The sequence below is a fragment of the Pollachius pollachius genome (genome assembly GCF_949987615.1).
Source record: "Pollachius pollachius genome assembly, chromosome: 18".
Taxonomy (NCBI): Eukaryota; Metazoa; Chordata; class Actinopteri; order Gadiformes; family Gadidae; genus Pollachius; species Pollachius pollachius.
Genome location: NC_136951.1, coordinates 6,286,461 through 6,309,092, shown reverse-complemented (window position 1 = coordinate 6,309,092; position 22,632 = coordinate 6,286,461). Strand labels below are relative to the sequence as shown.

Below are 22,632 nucleotides of genomic sequence, written 5' to 3'. Positions count from 1 at the left end.
AGAGTGAGAGAGAGAATGAGAGCGAGAGAGAGCGGAAAAGAGAGAGAGCGAGCGAGGGAGCGAAAAAGAGAGAGTGAAAGAGAGCGAAAGAGAGAGAGAGAGAGTGATAAAGAGCGAAAGAGAGAGAGTGCGATTGAGAGAGCGCTAGAACGAGAGCGAGCGAAAGCGAGAAAAATAGCGAGAGTGAGAAGAGAGACACACATAACAGGGTCAAGCAAGCGATGAAGGATGGTTGGCTGTTAAAAAGGCTAAGGAATCGGTTGGGCCAACAGAGGGAGAGCAGTGCTCGGGGATTCCTCCATTTGCCAGCCTCTCTTGGGAGGAAGTGGAGGAAAAAAGATAAACATCCTGTTTAGCTTGGTCCCTTTCCTGCCACTGAACATCTCTACGAATAGTTCATTTGTCATGGAGAAATGATGAACCTAAAGCACACACATGTTTACGTCTGATACAACGACTGTGATTAGTATGATTTATAAAGGATGTTGTTTTGAGGGAGCTGTCCCTCTGTATTTACAAGTTTGTTGAGTGTGTGAATATGTAAGGGTTTTACGTCTCTCTCCAGCTCACTCCAAACTGTTTAACAAATGAAGAGAGGACGTGCTGGAGCGATGCCTGGATGTCATCACCCACTAAACCATAGTGTTTGAGCATAGCCATATCTTTTTCATAAGAAGATACATCTAAAATGTGTGCGACAACATAAGCTTTTAGATATTGCACGGGGAAGTGTTCGCGGCTATGGTCATTGTGCTTTATGAGTGTGTATGTGTGTGTGTCTGTGTTTGTGTGTGTGTGTGTGTGCCTGGTGTGTGTGTTTGTGTGTGTGTGTGTGTGTGTGCCTGGTGTGTGTGTGTGTGTCTGTGCCTGGTGTGTGTGTGTGTGTGTGTGTGTGCCTGGTGTGTGTGTGTGTGTTTGTGTGTGTGCCTGGTGTGTGTGTGTGTGTCTGTGTTTGTGTGTGTGTGTGTGTGTCTGTGCCTGGTGTGTGTGTGTGTGTGTGTGTGTGTGTGTGTGTGTGTGTGTGTGTGTGTGTGTGTGTGTGTGTGTGTGTGTGTGTGTGTGTGTGTGTGTGTGTGTGTGGTCTTTCAGGTCTCTTTGAGTGTGCAGTTGCAGTGTGTGGCCTGGGGGAGGCAGTGGGTCAGGCATTGGGGGAGGCACTCAGCTCATTATGTGCTAGTCTTCCTCTCCCTTGGGCTGATCCATGACTAGCTGAGTCAGGGTTAAAGACCCTCCCCCATCCTCCCCTTCTAACCCCTCTGATGCTCTCCTCTATTCAGATCATAGCAAACATGATGTAAGCACACACACAAGGACCAAGCCTAAGGACCATAAACACAAGATAGCTAATATGGGCATTGTGTGTGTGCATGTGGGGCATGTGTGTGCGTGCATGTGCGTGCGTGCATGTGCGTGCGTGCATGTGCGTGCGTGCGCATAAAGCATGGCCTCCGTCCTGCTCCACTCAGTACTAAGTCAGACTAAACCAGTACTTCACGGTGGAGCCCGACACATGAACCCCTTAGGAGCACGAGAGGCCCCTCCCATCTCTGTATGGAGCCCCCCTCCCATTCATGAAGAGTGAGTTTCCTCCATCACCGCTCATCATTCTCACACCTAGACGACCAATTTGGAAGAACCCACCACCAGCTGATCTCACCATCCAGTCAGTTTGGAAAGAGGAATGGGAGTCGAAGGACGTCCCAAATAAGCATCTGTTGTTGTACTGTCTGTTGTCAGTCCTCAGACAGAGTTTCAGGGCTTTTACTTTGAAAACCGCTGTTGAGTCAGCATGGAAGTGGGCGTCGCCGTACAATCTAGTGAGGAGCAGTAGGAGGCGCTAGCGAGTGGCCTTTAAAGAACACGGCATGAAACCAGGGGTGGGTGCAGACACACACACGCATACACCCCCACAAAATCCCACACAGACACACACACCCTTGTCTAGTCTTGTTCCAGTGTGGTGAATGCGGGTCAGTGTGATGCCGGTTGCATGTGTCTGATTGTGTGTCGGCTGCTGCAGCCACGCCACACAACAGATGGATTGTTCTTGTCGTTGTGGAAATATGGAGCAGAAAACATGCTCCCAACCCCCTCGTGGCTAGCAAAGTCTCCCTGTGTGTTTGTGTGTGTGTATGTGTGTGTGTGTGTGCGTGTGCGTGTGCGTGTGTGTGTGTTTGAGTGTGAGAGAGAGAGAGATAGAAAGAGAGAAAGAGACAAAGTTGGTGTGAATGAATGTATGAATGAGAGTCAAAAGACATAACAACAGAGGCTTCTTTGACATTCACAACAGTACTTTCTCAACTCGTTCTTATCACTGATATGTTGGCAGTGAAAGAGTTCCAATGCCAAAGAAGATCTTTGGATTCAAATTGAGTGAATGTGTGTGTGTGTGTGTGTGTGTGTGTGTGTGTGTGTTTGTGCGATCCTGTATCTGTGTGTTTGTGTGATTGATCATTCATGTTCATTTGTAAAGGGATACAAGACAAAGGACGCAAGTGCATGCCTATACACAGCCTGTGTGTGTGTGTTTGGGTGTGCGTGTGTTCGTTCATGTGCGTGTCCGTGTCTCATACACATCACACATTCTCCTCTGGTGCTCATGAAGGCTGAATAGAGCGTTATAGTTCCAGTGGTTTCTACTTCTAACAAAGGGCCTTCTAGGGGTTCCTATGACCACGCCCTAGCCTGGCTGCTCGTGAAGGCTCTTATCAGCCAGCGTTAGTCAGCGAGAGTGCTTGAGTTTATAATAACAGACTCAACCTCCACAGTGGGAGCAGGAGTGTTTAAACAACCTGAACGTCCAACGTGTTCCACTACAGCCTGACATCTGACTGATAGAGCGGTGTTGAGTGTGTGTGGTTATACTCAGACTCATAGATGAGTGTGTGTGGCTATCATCTCACTGATAGGAGAGTGTTGAGTGTGTGTGGTTATCAACTGACTGATAGAGCAGTGGTGAGTGTGTGTGGCTATCATCTCACTGATAGGGGAGTGTTGAGTGTGTGTGGTTATCATCGCACTGATAGGGGGACGGTACATTATAGTGCATGTAAAAGAGAAGTAGAGTTTTCCCCTTTCGTTAAGCATACCCCAGCTCGGTCGAACCTTACAGTTAATTTTGTGCTGTGACTACTGTAGAAAGATGGAGGTAGACAAGGGAAAGAGGGGAGTGTAGATTGCCCTTTAGAGAGCTTAGGTCAGGAGGTGCACTATAATGTGTCCTGTGAAACCCTTTGAGACTGTAACTGGGATTGAGGGCTATGCTAATATCTTAAGCCTGATTTAGGGAGAGAGGGGCAGAGAGACAGAAAAACTTTTAGAGCCAGAAAATAAACAATAAAAAAAGAACAAGGAGAATAAGAAGAATTGCGTCCGACTGAACACAGCCATGAATCACACGCCTCTACCCAATGAATATCAGCTTATTTAATCAAAGTGAGATTGCACAGCACAATAGAGCAGTACATGCACCTGCTTCCTCAAGCCTGACTGCTGTTTCCTACACCGATAAAAACCCATCTCTGTGGTCAACGCCGCCGCCAGGCTTCTGTCCACCACATCACACACTTTTCCTTCGTAACTTTTCTAACCCCGACGTGGACCTCCAGCTGACCATCGGGGCCGTAACTCCTCTCCGTCCCGCCTCACCCCATGCGGCGTCGGGCTGCGGCCTTCAACGCACCGCGCCGTGAGTGTGCTTTGGCCTTTATTGCGATCCCTTATTTTGCACAATTTTTAATGAGCATATGAAAGAGTTGGGAGCCACCCAGGACCCTGAATGATGCACCGAAGCAATGAAAACTAAACAACAGAAACAAGTTCTCCCCCCCCGCTCCCCTCCCCGCCAACCAGGAAGCGTTTCCGTGCCGACCGGCGTGGCCGTTGTGTCATTACCACCTGGAGCGGCACAAATGAACAGCGACGCGTGCGGGGGAAGGAGGAGGGGGGGGGGATCTTCATAACACCTGTGAAGGTATCCAGTGCGGCCCAATACGACGCTCAGCGGCTAGCTTCCCGTCGGGGGGGGCTTCTTACGGCCGCGGGTTGGACCGACGGGGTCGTAGCCGGGCCACCCCCCACCGAGACACAGGTAGACCCCAGTGAGGAGGACCAATCACACGCAGCCGCTTTAATAGACCTGGGCGGATCAGTGTGAGGGGAGCGGGGGGATGGACGCTTGGCCCCCCCGTGGATAGATTTAGACCCAGGTGATGGAGCGGAGATTAGTAAACAGAGAGGGGCTTTTGGACTGGTGGGGGGGGGGGCTGAATGAGAGGAGGGAACAAGAGAGAGCAGGAGCGAGAGAGGGAGAGAGAGAAAGAGGGAGAGAGCAAGAGCGAGAGAGAGAGAGAGAGAGAAAGAGGGAGAGAGCAAGAGCGAGAGAGAGAGAAAGAGGGAGAGAGCAAGAGCTAGAGAGAAAGAGAGAGAGAGAAAGAGAGAGGGAGAGAGAAAGAGAGAGAGAGCAAGAGAGAGAATGAGAAAGGATGCTGATTGCAAACTCTTGAGGTGGGAGTAGAGGATGCAGATGTGGTTGGAGGGGGATGGAGAGAGAATAAAGAAAAAAGGAGATAAGGCGAAGAGAAGACAGCGAGAGGTAGAGAGTGTGAGAGAGAGAGAGACAGAGGTAGTGTTGCTGAAGCAGGACGATACAGAGCCAGTGCATTACATCTCTACTATATGGAGGTTATGGTGATTTGCATTTATTTCAGTTATAATCTGTTTATGGACGATGCCGTTAGTCAAGTTAAACAATGTGTTTGGGCCTCCGGCATAGCGCATCCTGCCCACTCAGCAGTTTAATGCCGAGACAAGACACCCCGTCCAGGATGTAAATACCCCAGTCTTATCGTCTGACAGCGTTATTTATGTTGTACAATCTAGTCACGTAGAAAATGCTTCCACCCAAACTGACATGTAATCAACCCAGATTCCCTTTCGATTAAGCCTTGAACACACACACCAGTTTTACAGCATCAAAAGGTTTGACAGATTCATATTTTCTAGCAAACCCTCCATGTTTGTTGTCACAAAGATGTAAGATATGTAGATCGTACACGGTGATGGATCAACTCCCCGGGCCCCTCCCTTGGGGACCAAGCCGAAGGCCGGTGGTTGGATATATCCATCATGCGTCTGGGTGGACACTCCCACTTGTGATGTCACAAAAGGCTATATTCTGAATGGCTCTTTAATGACCGATCTGCCTCACAGCGTATAGTCGAAGGGAACCATTTCAGAGATGTAGAAATACACTGATTGCTGACATTTGCAGAATGACGAAGAGGAGTAGGACGAGGTGCTGAATTAATGACATCCCATAATGCTAAGTAAGGTAGTGTGAGTGAGTGAGTGAGTGAGTGAGTGAGTGAGTGAGTGAGTGAGTGAGTGAGTGAGTGAGTGAGTGAGTGAGTGAGTGAGTGAGTGAGTGAGTGAGTGAGTGAGTGAGTGAGTGAGTGAGTGAGTGAGTGAGTGAGTGAGTGAGTGAGTGAGTGTGTGTGTGTGTGTGTGTGTGTGTGTGTGTGTGTGTGTGTGTGTGTGTGTGTGTGTGTGTGTGTGTGTGTGTGTGTGTGTGTGTTCCCATGTTGATGAACTGGCCCCTATAAAGGCAGCAGCCGATTTAACGACCACCCCAGATCTCACCATCGGTGCTCCGGGAGAATAAAGTGGGGCTAGTCGGGTTGCCAAGGCGAATCGTGTCATACATGGTCATTCTCTTGTTTCTAATAATCACCACTTCCTTCACGAGGACTCAATTAAAGGGTAAGTACCATCTCCCCCGCCCCCTCCCCCCGGCTTTAGCGGGGGAACTTTCACGGACAAGTAAAAAATTGCGATCAGAGCAATAGTTCAAGCGTTTTAAAGATAAAACAGATGCATCGGGTTCCTATCGGCCAGGTTGAGGGGCGCTTTCAAACCTCGTCAAACCCCTCGCCCTCACACGGGCTGGAGCCAGGGCGTGCAGCCAATAGAAAAGGACCATGCCAGACCTTGGAGCAGGGTGTGTCCTGTGCATCCAACCCCGTATCTAGGGAGTGGTGGACCACAGAAACACAGGCTCAGAGAGCCGGTCCAGGCCCAGGGAACAATCCCTGAGGGACCCACTCCAGGTGTAAGCACCCCCCTAACGTTTGGTGTTTGTTCTTTAATACCCTCCTGTATTTAGTATGGGCTCTGTCTGACTTGGTGGATGACTCGATGAAGCTGAACAGGGCAGCATGCAGAGCGAGGTACGGACGTAGAAGGAGCAAAGCACGGCCTCGGGCTGGAATCAAACATGTGGTCAATCATGTGGTTCACTGGCCCAGCGGGGGATGAGCCACCGACAAGCGCGCGCGTGCGTGCCTGTCGTGTGTGTTAACGTGTGTGTGTGTGTGTGTGTGTGTGTGTGTGTGTGTGTGTGTGTGTGTGTGTGTGTGCGTGTATGTGTAAACGTGTGTTTGTGTGTGTGTGTTAACTTGTGTTTGCGTGGGTGTGTGTGTCTGGACAGCGGGTCACCTGGGGGAAACGCCCACGTGAACACGGGGAAAAGTCAACATGTCAACACGGATGGGTGAAGTCCATTGGACAACCTACAACCCCGGCTGGCTACACGACCCAGTTCACCCCGAGACCCTTCGTCTCCTTGTGGGCGAACACCAACATGGAGGAACGGTTCGCCGTCCGTTACTCATGTCACCCTATTTTCCAAACGTGATCAACTTTAAAACTGACTTGAATGGTCAGACTCAAGGAGAACATGAAAGAAGACATCATAATGGTTCTGAATGGTGTAAAGTCCCAGAAAATCCTTTAGAATTATTAGTTCATCTGAAGAGGCCACATGCCCATGAAGCTGAACAACGGAACGTACCAGCGCTTTAATTGAAATGTGGTTAGAGCGACCTATAGACATGAAAGCATGTCAAAGAGCTTGGCTTAGTCCTTTTTCTCATTCGCCGCTCAAACGCGACTCTGTGGACTGTCAGCCTGTTTGATTTTGTGTCGTCGGTGTTCAACCGTTCATTTCGTTTGCCTTTGAGTGCGACTCAAAACACACTGCGTGACTTTGTGAAAACGAAAAAGATAAATAAATCCCTCTGTTGTCACTTGACACTTAGCATGCGGCAACACAGCCACAGACTTCACCCCCTCCCCAACCTCCTCCTCTCCCTGACAACAGTCCCATCGCCTAGCAACCACCTGTTACCGCGGGATACAGCGACGGTGGTAACAAGCTCCTGGTCTAATGAGGCTCAGGGAGGGAAGGAAAGTGAGGGGGAGTAAGGGGGTGAGTAAGGGAGGGAGAGAGGTGAAGGGGGGGGGGGGGGGGGGGGGGGGCAGGAAGAGGGATAGGAAGTTCCCATCTATAATTGATGTCAGGAGAATTATCATCAGCAGCATGTCATTTGAACTGAATTATTGATCGCGTTGCGAGGAAGAGCGTACGGGCGGCACGGGGTAATCTGATGGACAGGAGCAGAGAGCATGAGGGACAGGAGGAGCAGGAGGAGGAGGAGGAGGAGGAAGAGGAGGAGGAGGAGGCCCACCGCAGTGTCTGCTAATGGAGGCCTGTTTGTTTTGATCGGCTCAGAGAGAGAGAAAGTCCCTCCTAGGGAATCCTGTTATTGTGTCGCTTAAGTGCTGAAGACGAGGTGATTATAATCACACACACACACACACACACACACACGTAAACTCTAGAGGAGCAGAGTCTTTGACAAGGAGCGGATCTTTTCCCAGGTTAAATCGCTTTAACTCTCATCCCTCAACCTAATCCCTGGTGTTCCGAGGGTTGAGGGTTAGGAGGCTATGGTCTTGTGCGGTCTTAAGCTCCCCGACCTTGTTACCGTTAGGGCTAATAACTTATTTCCATGTCAGCAGGTTGATTGCAATCTTAATTAAATTTAGCAATCAAGCACTTCTAGTGCGTCTTCAAAGAAACACACCGACATTGATTACAGCTTGAAAGAAACCCGAAACAAAAGCACATGATCCAATAAAAGAAGATCGAATCCCACGCATTCAACTGTAGCTATGTGTGGTATCTCGTAGCCGAAGGAAACAGGAAGTCAGCTCCTGGCCGGCTCTTAGGCTGTGACCGCTCCTGGAAGTGGATACAGTGGCGGTGACCCCGGGCTCTTGACCTCTCCTGCTTGACCCCGTGACCTCCGTCATTCATTTCACACAGCCCGGCAGAAATCAATAGAGCACGGAGGGAGGAGCCGCCGTCCAATATCCAGCAGACGTGCGGGGCTGGGATCTGGGGGACGTACATACACAGACTCACGCTGGTGCATCACCCTCCATGTGAGGGGTATGGGCAGTATTTTCAATCTTAGGAGGTGCTGGAAAGGATGTCTTTGTTTTTGAAGTAAAAACGGAAAAAGGAAAGGGGGAGGGAGACGAGGCAGAGGGGAAAGAGGAGGACAAGGAAGCGTAAGAGGAGGAGGAAAAGGAAGAGGAAGTTGAAGCATCAAGGTGAAGGGAACTCCTTGCTTGGCTAAAAAGCACTGTGTGTGTGTGTGTGTGTGTGTGTGTGTGTGTGTGTGTGTGTGTGTGTGTGTGTGTGTGTGTGTGTGTGTGTGTGTGTTCTGCTAAGCAACAGGCTATTTTCAGCCGCACAACTCTCAGAAAGGAAATGAAAGGAGCAGGGGGCAGCACACGCAAAGACACACACACACACACACACACACACACACGAACGAACACGCACACTCTGAGAAGCTAATCCTCCAAGAGACTAGAGGTCAGTGTAACACCATTATACTAGCAAATTAGTAGCAGACTTATCCCTAACACACGCTCAGTGAACACCGTCGAGAGGGATGGATGGACTTGAGAGGTACACACACACACACACACACACACACACACACAGACGGAGAGAAAGACAGAGAGAGAGAGAGAGACCAGGAGAGAGAGACAGAGAGAGATGGATGAGACGAAAGACGAGATAAGTGAGCTGAAAAGGGAACAGTTGGTGCAAATTTAATCAGCCGATTGAAGCCTGCTGCATATTCCCCACATCGTCTCACACAAACACACACACACACACACACACACAGACACCCACAGGTCGTTCCTCTTCCCTGCTGTCAGATGTGCGTGGGCCTTATTGTTTTTGTGTGTGTGTGTGTGTGATAAGGTGGGTGCTCCTACCTAGAAAAACATATGGAACGGTTTGCGAGGTACTGATGCATCTGCCATATCAGATTGTGTTGAGAGGCTGTGTGTGCGTGCGTGCGTGTGTGTACTTATACTTGTGTGTGTATGGAGGTTTATACGCACTTGTGTGCCTTTTCACAGTCCACTCACAATAACCTGTATCTTCGCCAGCACACAAACAAAATCAAAGAACCCCCCCCCACCCCCCATAACAAATAGGACCCAGTGAAAGGAAAACAAGATCATGAACAGGAGCTGGAGCCCCTCTGACAGTGCCCTCGATACCACCTGTCTGTCTGCGTGGCCCCGCAGAGCTCCTCCCTCACCACCAAGGGCTTTTATTACCGGCTGACGGTCGCGGGCCTCGGGGTGCCACCAGCCAGCCAGCCAGCCAGCACCCCCCCGCCAAAGGCTCCCCCCCAACCCGATCCCGTCACATGACTGATGGCCGTTTGCCTCGGCGATCGAAAGCTTATTCACACCGCGCACGATGCAAAGAGGAGGGATTCCCCCCCCACCTCTCTCTCTCCCGCCCTCTTCACCCAACAGTGCCCCCCAGTCGAGGAGCTCCTCAGTGAGACACTCTTTGCTGCGGACGCCCGACGAGGCGCAGAAGCTTGCGCGGATGAGTCGTCGTCGACGGCGACGGAGACGGCAACACCTGCGTTTTATAAGACGAGTGCCGAAGCCCTCTTCTGACAAGGCCCCCCTCCCCCTCTCCCCCAGGGAAAGCTTGAAAACGCTCTTCACTCAAACCGAAAAATCAACCCAACTGTTGATCGATGGTTAACAGGTGCATGCTAATTATGCTAATGGTGGCCGACAGCCAGAAAGGAACTGATTGCGATGTTCGTTTATATGACTGGAATGTTCCGTTGGCGGGGGGTAATTAAAGAGACGGGGGGTAGGGGGGACACGAAGAGAGACAGAGAGCTCTGGAGGTGAGTGTGGTGTTTAAAACACAAGGGTTCTCTAGGGCTTGCTGGGATATATACGATGTATTTCATTGGCCTAATGATGTCATAATGATTGTCTAATGATAGGGAGGTGGGGATTGAATGGGGGGGGGATAGAAGAGAGCATGGCAATGCATACGCGAACTGTGCACCTCGGGCCATTAAGCCCCGACACAGAGAGAGAGAGAGAGAGAGAGAGACCAAGAGAGAGACAGAGTGACAGAGCGACAGAGACAGAGACAAAGAGAGAGAGACAAAGAGAGAGATTGAGACTGACAGAAAGAGACAGAGACAGCCAGAGATAGTTTAGGGTTCGGGGTTGTGGTATAATGTGTCCTGAGAATAGTGTGAACTGTGTTTAAGGGCAATGCTAATGAAATAGACTTGATTCAGGGACAGAGAGGCAGGGAGATAAAAAGATGGGTAGAGACAGATAGAGTGTGAAAGAGTGAGACAGAGTTGAGGGATAGAGTAATTCCTAGCGAGATGAAGACAGACAGAGATAATCAAGGCGCTGGCGTAAGAGGAAGATAGGCAGAGAGGGGTGAGCAAGAGGTGAGAGGGGTAAAAAAATATATATATAGAGACTGGAGAAAGATAGAGTAGGAGCAATATATTCACCAGACATGGCTGCAGTTTGCAGGGCATGTCCCTGCCTTGGAGTCGATGCACGATGGGAATAAAGAGAGTGGTGGTTTAACCTCCAACTGGCTCATAACCACAGACTCCAATGGCCTGAAGGGAGTGGGTGGAGGGAGGGAGGGAGGGAGGGAGGGAGGGAGGGAAAGGTGGAAAGATGGGTGGAGATGGATAGAGAGAGAGGTGGATAGAGATGGAAATTGAGGGGTAGAGAGAGTTGGCGAGACGGGCAGTGATATATAAGTGGGGGGAGAGGCTAATAGAGTGGTGTAAAGATAGAGGGAGAAGCAGTGGACAGGGGGAGAATCAGAGAGGGAAAGATGGATAGAGAGGAGGAGAGGGAGGTGGAGAAAAAGAGAAAGGGAAAAGGTAGAGAGACGGATGGAGGAAGATAGTTTTTTGAGCAATAGAGAGATGGAGGGAGAGGAGGAGAAAGATAAAGAGAGAGAGACATGAGAGGGAGGACGACGAGAGGGATGGTAAGAGGGAGAGAGGTAAGGGTCTCGGGGGCAAATACCTCTCCTGGCTCCAGGTGCGCTTGGCCAGGCTGAGGTTAGCAGGGGACCCAGGAGAGAGCATCATTAGAGGGTGGGAGCGGAGACCAGAGGCCCCGGGATATATGGTTTACCACTACCTCTGTGTTGCTGGAGCTGGACCGGGGGCACATGTTGATAGACGCTGGGACTGCTGCCACACACATACACGGACATAGTGACATAAATAACACCCAAACACACTCACACATACTGCTAGCACACACAAATACACACAGCTACCACACACAAACACACAGCTACCAAACACACACACATACCAACAATAAGCAATACTTCCACACATGCACACACACACACACACACACACACACACTCCCACTCTTCCAAAAGAGATTAAAAAACTCCAGATTGGTCCCCACCTGAAGAGCCCATTTGTTTCCATAAGGAACGTGTCTCACAGCAGAGGGCTGTGTGTCGGACCAGAACACTCGTTCTGCGAGACCAGCCGCACACCCCACCCCCCGCTCCTCTGCTGTGTGCCGGGTCAGCGCCTCGGGACCTGAGTGGACGAGGAGCACCGGGGGAACAACCGCCTTCTGTTCTCACAAGGCCCTCTGTGGCAGGAGCCCTGGTGCTACTCCAGGGCCGTAGAGTAATCCAGGCAATGTCCCGTCGGTAGGGAATCCACTGGGAGCGGGGAGACTCAATAAATCTAAATCATTTTGGGCGGTTGATCTAGGCTAGAAGCCGATTGGCTCGGCTGTTCGACCCGAAGGCATCCCTCAGCCAGATGGCTCTTATATGTATCTGATGACCAAATACGAAAACACAAAGTGGCCCTGGATGAACGCGTCTGCTACGTGACTAAAAATGCAATAGTAAAACCACCAACGGGAAAGATGAGTGTGAAAGATTTAGTTACACTGCTTCTTAAACAATCCACCCGGGTCTGGCAGCCTTCCTGAAGGCTGGTGCCTAACCAGACTGTAATCCCCTCAGACGCGGTCAAGCTCTGGACCCTTCCGTTCCTCAGAGGCCATCGATCCGTCTGGCCTCTGGCCTGCTCTTTTCGTCTCGACCTTCTGACCGGTCGAGGACAGGAGGAGGTATGACGCACTGGGAGGGAAATTTAGAGCAGCGAATCTCCCGTTTAAAAAATCTCTCGTTTTTTAAACGAGAGATTCCCCAGATTGGAATTGGTTTTGCACCGATGATAAAAGTAGATTAACGACAGAATTTCCTTTTTTACTTTGCAATAAAAAAGTCCATTAGAGAATTCATTGCTCTAATCAAAAGTCCAGGTACTTTTTCAAAGCTACACCACTTTTGAATGTCTGCTTTGTTCTCCGGCACACTTGTAAACCCCTGATGAATTAAACCATCCACTAAACTAAACGAGTGTGATTAAAACAATACAGCAGGGTTCATGTGTTAGTGAATAAGCTTTTACACCAAGAAAACCCCTGCATAACGATGCACCTCACGCATGCTATTCACATGTACCCCCACATCATAGGGGGCCTCCGTCCCGCTCGATGCGTCATAATGTGACGCCTGCTCTTAATGTGTAATCGATAGTGGGGACGGGATGCCTCACCTCCAGGACCCTGGAGACGGCGATTTCCAAACGGTCGCGGGGACGATCAAAGCGATTGATCCTGACGGCTGACAGGTTTTTAATATCCCCGCCTGTGATCTCATCGACCCTCCCCGCCCCGGGCCTCGTCTGCCACGTTTGTGCTCTCTTGTCGTCTTTCGTTCGCTCGCTTGCTTGCTCTTGTTCGGTGCCTTCCCTCTTGCGGTGCTGTTCATTATTTCTCTCTCTCTCTCTCTCTCTCTCTCTCTCTCTCTCTCTCTCCTTCTCCCTCGTGTTCTTCATCACTCTCTCTTATTCTCTTTCGTTCCCTCTCTCTCTCTCTCCTTCTCCCTCGTGTTCTTCATCACTCTCTCTTATTCTCTTTCGTTCCCTCTCTCTCTCTCTCTTCTCCCTCGTGTTCTTCATCACTCTCTTTTATTCTCTCTCTTTCTCCCTCGTGTTCTTCATCACTCTCTTATTCTCTTTCGTTCCCTCTCTCTCTCTTTCTCTCTCCTTCTCCCTCGTGTTCTTCATCACTCTCTCTTATTCTCTCTCTCTCTCTCTCTCTTTCTCCCTCGTGTTCTTCATCACTCTCTTATTCTCTTTCGTTCCCTCTCTCTCTCTCTCTCGTTCTCTACCGCCTTCACATCTCTCGAGGGGGTGAGGATATCCTTGAGGGGGTGAGGGCATTTGACTCCCAGCACGTAAGAGGTTGTTCATTAACGACATGGATCTCAACTCGCTTTAGACAGAAGTATAAAATAACAAAACCAAAAAACAGCATCTTATTAATTCTCGCCAGGGACATTTTATCTTTTTATAAAAACAAAATCATAACCATACGCTTCCAATGCTCATTTATACCAGCCGCTCTAATCCAAATCCCATTTCAAAGCATATGCCATCTGAAATAAACAGTAAAACCAGACTCTTCTCCTTCCGCCTTTATCTCTCTAAACGGCACAGAAGGTTTCTAACCGGGAGGAGTCTATATGGTCACTAAAGCATATCTGCATACCGTATAGTGCCAGAGAGATAGAGACGCTTATGAGCCAGCTGCCTGTGTGGAGGAGGACAGGGTCTGAGCTGGGCCCTGTGTGGTGGAGGACATGGTCTGAGCTGGGCCCTGTGTGGAGGAGGACAGGGTCTGAGCTGGGCCCTGTGTGGAGGAGGACAGGGTCTGAGCTGGGCCCTGTGTGGAGGAGGAGGACAGGGTCTGAGCTGGGCCCTGTGTGGAGGAGGACAGGGTCTGAGCTGGGCCCTGTGTGGAGGAGGAGGACAGGGTCTGAGCTGGGCCCTGTGTGGAGGAGGAGGACAGGGTCTGAGCTGGGCCCTGTGTGGAGGAGGACAGGGTCTGAGCTGGGCCCTGTGTGGAGGAGGACAGGGTCTGAGCTGGGCCCTATGTGGAGGAGGACAGGGTCTGAGCTGGGCCCTGTGTGGAGGAGGACAGGGTCTGAGCTGGGCCCTGTGCGGAGGAGGAGGACAGGGTTTGAGCTGGGCCCTGTGAGGAGGAGGAGGACAGGGTCTGAGCTGGGCCCTGTGTGGAGGAGGAGGACAGGGTCTGAGCTGGGCCCTGTGTGGAGGAGGAGGACAGGGTCTGAGCTGGGCCCTGTGTGGAGGAGGACAGGGTCTGAGCTGGGCCCTGTGTGGAGGAGGACAGGGTCTGAGCTGGGCCCTGTGTGGAGGAGGAGGACAGGGTCTGAGCTGGGCCCTGTGTGGAGGAGGACAGGGTCTGAGCTGGGCCCTGTGTGGAGGAGGAGGACAGGGTCTGAGCTGGGCCCTGTGTGGAGGAGGACAGGGTCTGAGCTGGGCCCTGTGTGGAGGAGGACAGGGTCTGAGCTGGGCCCTGTGTGGAGGAGGACAGGGTCTGAGCTGGGCCCTGTGTGGAGGAGGAGGACAGGGTTTGAGCTGGGCCCTGTGAGGAGGAGGAGGACAGGGTCTGAGCTGGGCCCTGTGTGGAGGAGGACATGGTCTGAGCTGGGCCCTGTGTGGAGGAGGACAGGGTCTGAGCTGGGCCCTGTGTGGAGGAGGACAGGGTCTGAGCTGGGCCCTGTGTGGTAATGAAGCTGCGTGCGGCAGCGGACCCTGGCGTAGCGGACCCTGGCGAGGCGGCCATGACGGGCCGGCGTCAGTTGACAGCATGGTTTTAATGATCACATCACAGACCCCCCCCCCCCCGGGGTGCTGGGCCGCCCAAGGAAACACACACACACACACACACACACACACACACACACACACACACACACACACACGCGCCAGAAAAACATGCCAGAAAATCCCACGTGTATGTGAGTGTTTGTGTGTGCACACCCCCATAAACACAGAAATGCTTGAAAAAACATGTGCATGCACGGACACAAACCACACACACACACACACACACACACACACACACAAACACCTCTAAAGCACACATGCGCATAAGCCAAGAAAACATGCACGTGCGCACACAGCAGAAATTAATTGCGTGCACACGCACATATGCCAGAAAAAGTCCACACACACACACACACACACACACACACACACACACACACACACAGTACAACGGTTGGAGGATTAGAACAAAGGGAGGGAGGAGAGTCCTCCTCTAATGGCTCCCAGATCACCAGGCCACTCTGACAGCTCCGGCCCCTGGGGGCCCCGGGGGGCCACGGCTAGGGCTGAGGGTCTGCCAGGGGAGGCTAAGGCCAGGGCATGATGTGTCCGCTGTGGAGCACCAGCCAACATCCACCAACGGCCAACATCCCCACCAGTCCACCACCACCACCACCATCCCATACCCACCCCCCCAGTACAGAATACCCACAATTCCCCTCTGCCTAGCCTGCGCTTTGATTCTCTGCATCGTCACTGTCCAGAATGAAAATAACCAAAGGTAACTCATTAACATGCAGACACACAGCGATGTCTGGCACAGGCAGAAAGACAAATGGAGATTTGGATTAATGTCATTGGGAACTTGTCGCCGGCCTCACAGGACATCCACAACACAACACCTATTGAAATAAATAACAAGGATGGGTAAAACCTGAGGGGTGGAAGACACGCAGACAGGCGTAAGCTGTGAGAAATCCTTATGGTTATTTCAGCGTTTAAGAGCCAGGCACCAGTGAGTGAGTCAGAGTTGTAGCGCTGAGCCAACGCACGCACACACACACACAGCCACACACACACACCCCCCCCCCCACACACACACACACACACACACCACTTCTTCTCACCCTAAAGTGCTGCACCACATGTGAGCAGACAGACTCATAAAAAAGTGAATGGCTAATGCTAGCCATAACACAGCTAATAGCCAATGCTGCTGTCCCAACAATAGCACAACACAGCTAATGGCTAATTGCTAACCATCACGCAGCTAATGTCTAATGCTAGCCATTGGCTGTCAGCAAGGGCATGATGCAGCTGACGGCTAAAACTGCTGTCTGTAAACATAACGCTGACGGCTAACGCTAGCCTTAATGAAGCTAGGGCACCACTGGCCATTATCTGCCAACGAGATCATCCCAATGCTTGCTACATTGAATGAAGACATTAAAGAAAATTAAGGAAGGAGGTGTAATTACAGACATAAAATACACACGAATGAGGAAAGCTAGCATTAAAAGTTCCTCTGGACACACAGATGAACATGCGCATGTGTGCATGTGCATAAAACACATAACACACACACGTTTTTCCCTTATCTTTACTACACCAGAGTGTTGTTATAGAACCAGCACCATTGCCAACAGTATTGCTAATTTGTATTCAATTGGATCGTTGGCATTCAACACACAGATGGAACAGGAAATTGCCATGGGCCCAAAAAGCCACAATGCAAAATAAAAAGGCGGTCATGTGGAGATTATCGCCAGTGTAAGTCTCGTCTTGCGCCACTTTAGTCAGTGGGGATGACTAACCAGGAACACCGTATCACCCGACACCACAACCGACACCACACAGCGCTCTGGGGTTCACAGGTTAAACGACTCACCTTGCCGAAGTCCCGGACGTCGAAGAGGTCAAAGGGGTCAAACAGCTCGCTGTTGCGCAGGCCAAACTTGTCGTGACAGACTTTCAGAAAAGTCCGGATGTTCTTCAGACAAAGGAACTGAACAAGAGAAGAAGGAAATAAAAGAAAAAACAAATATTACATTCACATAATAATCCAATTCTGCACACATTCAAATTGCGACTGGAAGGAATTAAGGAACATCCCATGAGTTTAATCATCCAAATACTACCTTGACCTTAACCCAACGAGTATTTTATCACCAATCACTGGCTTGTTTAATATTCTCCATCTGTTCTGCCTCGTTTTGGTCAGAGGAATGTAATTTCCTGGTTGATGAAAGGGGAGCTTGTCATTTTCTTTTGTGTGTTTGAAGGTTTAAGGATACCTGTGAATGAAACCGTGCTGAGCCGAGGTGTGGGGATTGTTATGAATTTTTAAAAGGTGCGTAGGATTACCAGGGACGGAAATGTGATATAAAACCACAATCTTCTCAGACTTTACCACCCAAAGACACTCGCTTCGGGTTAGTAGTGTAGCTAAAGAAGAATTGTATTGACCCAACCTTCAGTAAATCACCCCTTCCGGACCCCCAAACCTAGCCCTTATAACCAACTCTTCACCCTGGGACCTACAACGTACCTAACCCATCCAACAAAACTGTTGAGGAAACCTTAAGCAAACCATTTCTGTGAGTGACTGTTATGTTAGTTGACTGTTAGTTGACTGTTTGTCGTACTATTAAAATGCAAATGAAAGTACACTTGTTTTAGCATTCTTAGTGGATTCAGATACTTCATATCCCACCTCATATGAAGCCGCAATTCTTCCCTAAAAAACACATTCTATAAGTTGACTGTGAGAGAAAATGGATGTTTAACCACGATCGAGCAAGCATGCCTTCGTCCTAATAGTGTGTTGAAGACATTAAGGTTTCCCCTTAAAACCCTGATGGGGCTCCGATGTGCTTTTCCCCCTATTCTTTGTTAGGGCAACGCTTTCGCTGGTGTCCATGGAAACTGAACAGACATGCGAAAGGCATGTGAGTGAAAAGGGGGATTTCGGTGAAGCAGAGACCCAAGAGGCCATTGTGGTGAAAGGGCCCTGACATTGAACTATACCAGCGTAAAAACTCCTCTTTTTTCTGCCTGAATCACATCAGATTTTCGTGTGTAAATGTTGTGAAGACATCAACCCACAACGTCATCAAACTACGTCCCTTGGTGTGGTTTCTCCCTATTTGCAGAATTGACTTATTAGATCTTTAAGTATCAAGTGTTTATTTGGTTGCCTTCTGAGTTGTTAGGCTGGCCAGAGTTATGCAAGTGAAATAATATCAGTTGGTTCGGAGTACAACACATGATTGTTCTTTGTTTGCCTTGAGTTCAGGTATGGATTGAGTGCTTTGGTTATCGTTGTATAGATTAAATCAGTTAGTATTGAGGAAATCATTAAGTCAAATGTTTTACTGGTATGGCTTATAAGCTACACCTGGTTATGTTATCACAGCCGGATGTCAAATTAAATGTATCCCTTTATCGATACACATAAATTCTATATCGTTTATATTAAATAAAAAACACACACTTTGATAATCTTTTGTGATAACCGATTTAGGTTGGATATCCTTTATTTATTCAGTATGTGGTCGACACGGAGAGTCCAAGCAACTCTTTTCTCATTGACAACCGCATGTGTGTTCCTCCCCACCATCCTAGCCACGACGACTCCATCTGACCGCATAGCGATAGACTCACCTGATTTGCTAGCTCGTTGCCATGACATTTGCGGATCGCGACTGAAGGTTATCAAATGCACAGATCCTCATGTTAAAAAACGAGGGGGAATAAAATAAAAGTGTATTTTTCCACCAAGCACTGTTAAGGGTCAGTTTGGTGAGGAAAGATGGGTTTTGGAGATGGTAATCATCCGCGGACGTAGGTAGTGCACATTACTGTTATATTGATGTATGTTCGGGGATATCAGTCCGGGAGAGAATTATTATTATTATGATTCTGATGGAAAAAAAATGGGTTATTACATCTGGAAACAAAAAAAACACTCCATTGAGCTGGGATTACTGTTTTCAGGTGCAGACAGGGCCAAAACAACATGCTGGCACGCTACTCACATACAGATGGTTACATACTGCGTCTATTGCGTCGGAACACCTCTCTCTCTCTCGTTCGCCCATCTCTCTGTTACTATGCATTTCTCAAGATTTCAAGGTTTTCTCGCCACACATATAGTTCTTTCGCTCTTTTAGCCTTGCTCTTATGCCTTTCTCTTCATTCTCTCCCTCCCCTCTATTCAATCTCCCTCTCTCTATTCATCTGTACTACAAGGACACTCAAGCCTATACATCTAAAAAAAAACACTTGATCAGAGTATTATAGTTGTATTACACATATTTCCAAATGATTGACTACATTTCCTACTCTGGGTATAAACAACTGATCCAGAGACAGGTTGGCCTCCCCTCTGACCAGTACCTTCCCTGGCCTCAGCGAATACACTGCTGTTTAATTTTGTGTTTGAGTGTTTCTCCCCGGACAAACTCACTGACCATAAACAAAACTCACCCCACATACAGCCAGAGGCAGTCTCACTGGTAGAGTGTGTGTGTGTGTGTGTGTGTGTGTGTGTGTGTGTGTGTGTGTTACTCTATGAAAGTGTGTGTGCGTGTGATGGTGTTACTGTGTGAACCTGTGTGTTACTCTGTAACACACAGGTTCTGTGTGTTAACCTGTGTGTCACCTTGTTAGAATGTCTGTGTGCTACTGTCTGAACATGTGTGTGAATGTGTGCTGCTGTTTGAAAGTGTGTGTGATTCTTTGAACTACTGTGTGAACCTGTGTGGTAATGTGTGTGACTGTGTGTGTTTCACGCACGTCTCAACCTTTAAACGTGCAATAAAAAAACTGTTCTACCGGGGGAATCACAGTCCAGTCAATACTAACTAAATGGCCAAAGGGATTCTCAGTACTCTGTTGTTGAAACCAGGAAGATAGGATGTGTGTGTGTGTGTGTGTGTGTGTGTGTGCGTTTGAGCTTGAGTTACCAGCTACTGTGCGACCACAGGAACAAAAACCATTGGTTTGACCCAGGCTGGACCTCCCAGCACATGGCAGGTCGCTTCCTGTTTCATAACTTCCTGTTCAATGTTCAAACATGTTCAAACAATGCAGCATTAACATTTGCTCATATTACAGTTATTCTGTAGTAACCACTTGTACGACAGAATAATATCCCTACTTTAGTATTCCCATGGACTAATTCATAGAGAACAAAACATGCCCCAACATGTAGTACTACCCTCCATAGATAATATCTTAGTATACCAATACACAGAGTAGAACGCAGTATTATTAACCTGTATTATGGAGCAGACTCCAACACAGTATCACATGGTATTGCTACTACTTCTTCCCCTGAGAGGGGTCAGATCCTATCTGAGTATGTTGCCGTACAGAGCCGGGCGACCGGAAATTATATATTATCCCAATTATATCACTGTAGACCTGGCGTTTCACAAAAGGTCATCATCATCAACCTCAGACCACACAGGGATGAAAGGTGAGTGAGGAAAGGAGAGGATCGAGGAGAGGAAATGAGAGGACAGAGGAAGAAGAAGAGAGACCAGAGAAGGAGACGAAAAGAGGAGATGGAGAAAGAGGAGGAGAGGATGGGAGATGAAAGGAGAGGACATGAGAGAGCATCGAGGAGATCACAGGAGAAGCGAGGAGAGGGCGGGGGGAGGGGGGGTAAGCAAGAAAGGAGAGCAGATAAGAGACGAGGAGATCGCAGTACGAGAGCATAGGGAGAAGAAATGAGAGGAGGGGGGAGGAAAGAAGGCAGAGGGGAGCAGTAAACAGAGGGAGGAAGTGAAAGGGGGGTCAGGGAGATGATCACATACTTAGAGAGCCCGTCAGACCCATAAAACAAAACCTAATAACAATCACACAATAACAGGAAGTAGGTTGCCAGCAGGTGGAGGCCCGGCCCTGCGGACACCCTACTGGCAGGCCCGCATGAAACAATCAACTGCTGAGAACGCGCCCGCGCACACACACACACACACACACACACACACACACACACACACACACACACACACACACACACACACACACACACACACACACAGCGACCCAGCATGCAGTTTAGAGCTACTTGTGGCAAGTGGCGGCCATGATGGATCTCGCAGACCTTTAGCATGGCCTGATGCTGCTATTGGCGGCCATGACGGATCTACAGGGGGCAGATTACTTTCTGCTCACGGCGGATCCATAAGCTAGGTTTGTAATCAGCACATAGCCATAGCGCCGCCCAAGCCATTGCTCATCGCCAAATAACAAGCATCTTCTCATAACCTTTAAAGGGCGTCTGTTTTACCACCCAGTTTAATCCGTCATTACAAGCCGGTACACAATCTACTCCCAGTTGTGACATCACAAAGGGGAGTGTCCTTAATAATATATCAAGGGACAGGAGTGGATAGTCCCTAATTATGGGGCCCTTAAAGACTCGTTTTTTGAAGCAACCCTTGTTGTTAAAAGGATCACAACAATATACAAAATATTGGATTTAATCTGAATTAATATATTTCTCTGAAGAAACACGCCTTTTTCAATACGGTTATGATTAGCAAAGCTTATCCCTCAAACCCTGTTGTTCTGGCTTCAGTTAAAATGAAGGAATGCTTAAATAACAAAAATACCCCAAAAGGATTAGGAGGATCAGGCATGTGGTTGGATAAAACCACCACACCATGATTGGATGCTGTGGTTGTCCAATCATAAAGTATCCTACCAGATCCAGCGACCAGAGGATATTTTTGGCAACAGGAAGTGAAGAAGGAATCATGATCACAAGTCAGAAGGTAAGGACGGACATATTTGACGACGTCAGCCATATCCGACGGAACACAGCCCTGTTGTCTGTCTTTATGTATCTATGTCATCTTTACATACAAACTATGTTTAGGTTCTAAAACGTTCTGTTTTATTAAAGGGCCAGTGGTGTGTGTGTGTGTGTGTGTGTGTGTGTGTGTGTGTGTGTGTGTGTGTGCAGTCACTGTGTGTGACTCTCTGGGAACTAAAGGAGAGGGTGTAAGTCCATCGTACTGCCTTCGTAAAGGAAAACTGTCTTCCGGGTCGGCCCTGAAGGCCGCCTTAGTTAAGAGAAAGGTTGTGCTCCTGCTAATTACGGCTGCGGACACACACCATGAATAATGTATAGCGATAGCATGCTAGGCTAATGCCTTGACATTATTCCTTCCACAGACTGGGAAATTGACCGTACAATTACCCCCCTCACATAACAGATAAGGCCGGAGAAACGCTTTCCTTGTAACGGTCACAACAGTCTACGTGGTAGAAGAATTATTAAGTCAAATAGGCTAAGTGGGAGTATTAACAGGATTCATCTCCGTAATAAAACGATGGCTCATTTCAGAGTCTTAAAGACAACGTCGCTAGGTAATTAAGTCCAGTCCTACTTCACCTTTAAAGTGTGACAAAAATAAACGCTTGGACATATTCACGTATTTTATAATGTCTGGGAGTTAGGGGCCGCAGATAAGACAAAAAAAAAAAAAAGCTTTAAAAGAGCACACATTAGTTCCGACTTGTACTTTTGATGTTGGTTGAAATGTCACAGCCAAGCACCTCCTCCCGAACATGTAGGGCTGCGCTTTCGGAACCAGGAGCAGAGAGCGTGAAGGCATCTGAATGGGAGACCTTTGACTTTGGCAGATAAAAAAGCTCTTTGTGTAACAGCAGAGCCCAAACAGAGCAGAGCAAGAGTAGCATG

At 49.0% G+C, this 22,632-nt stretch overlaps 1 protein-coding gene across 4 annotated transcripts in view; it reads right to left on the bottom strand.

Annotated features, from left to right (window-relative positions):
* vav2 (vav 2 guanine nucleotide exchange factor) overlaps positions 1–22,632 on the bottom strand; it is a 191,103-nt gene that overhangs the window by 121,315 nt on the left and 47,156 nt on the right. For all 4 annotated transcript variants that reach the window (XM_079755639.1, XM_079755641.1, XM_079755640.1 and 1 more), the window contains exon 2: positions 16,801–16,917. In XM_079755639.1, the coding sequence (XP_079611765.1) occupies positions 16,801–16,917 (117 nt within the window). The remainder of the gene's footprint in view (positions 1–16,800; positions 16,918–22,632) is intronic.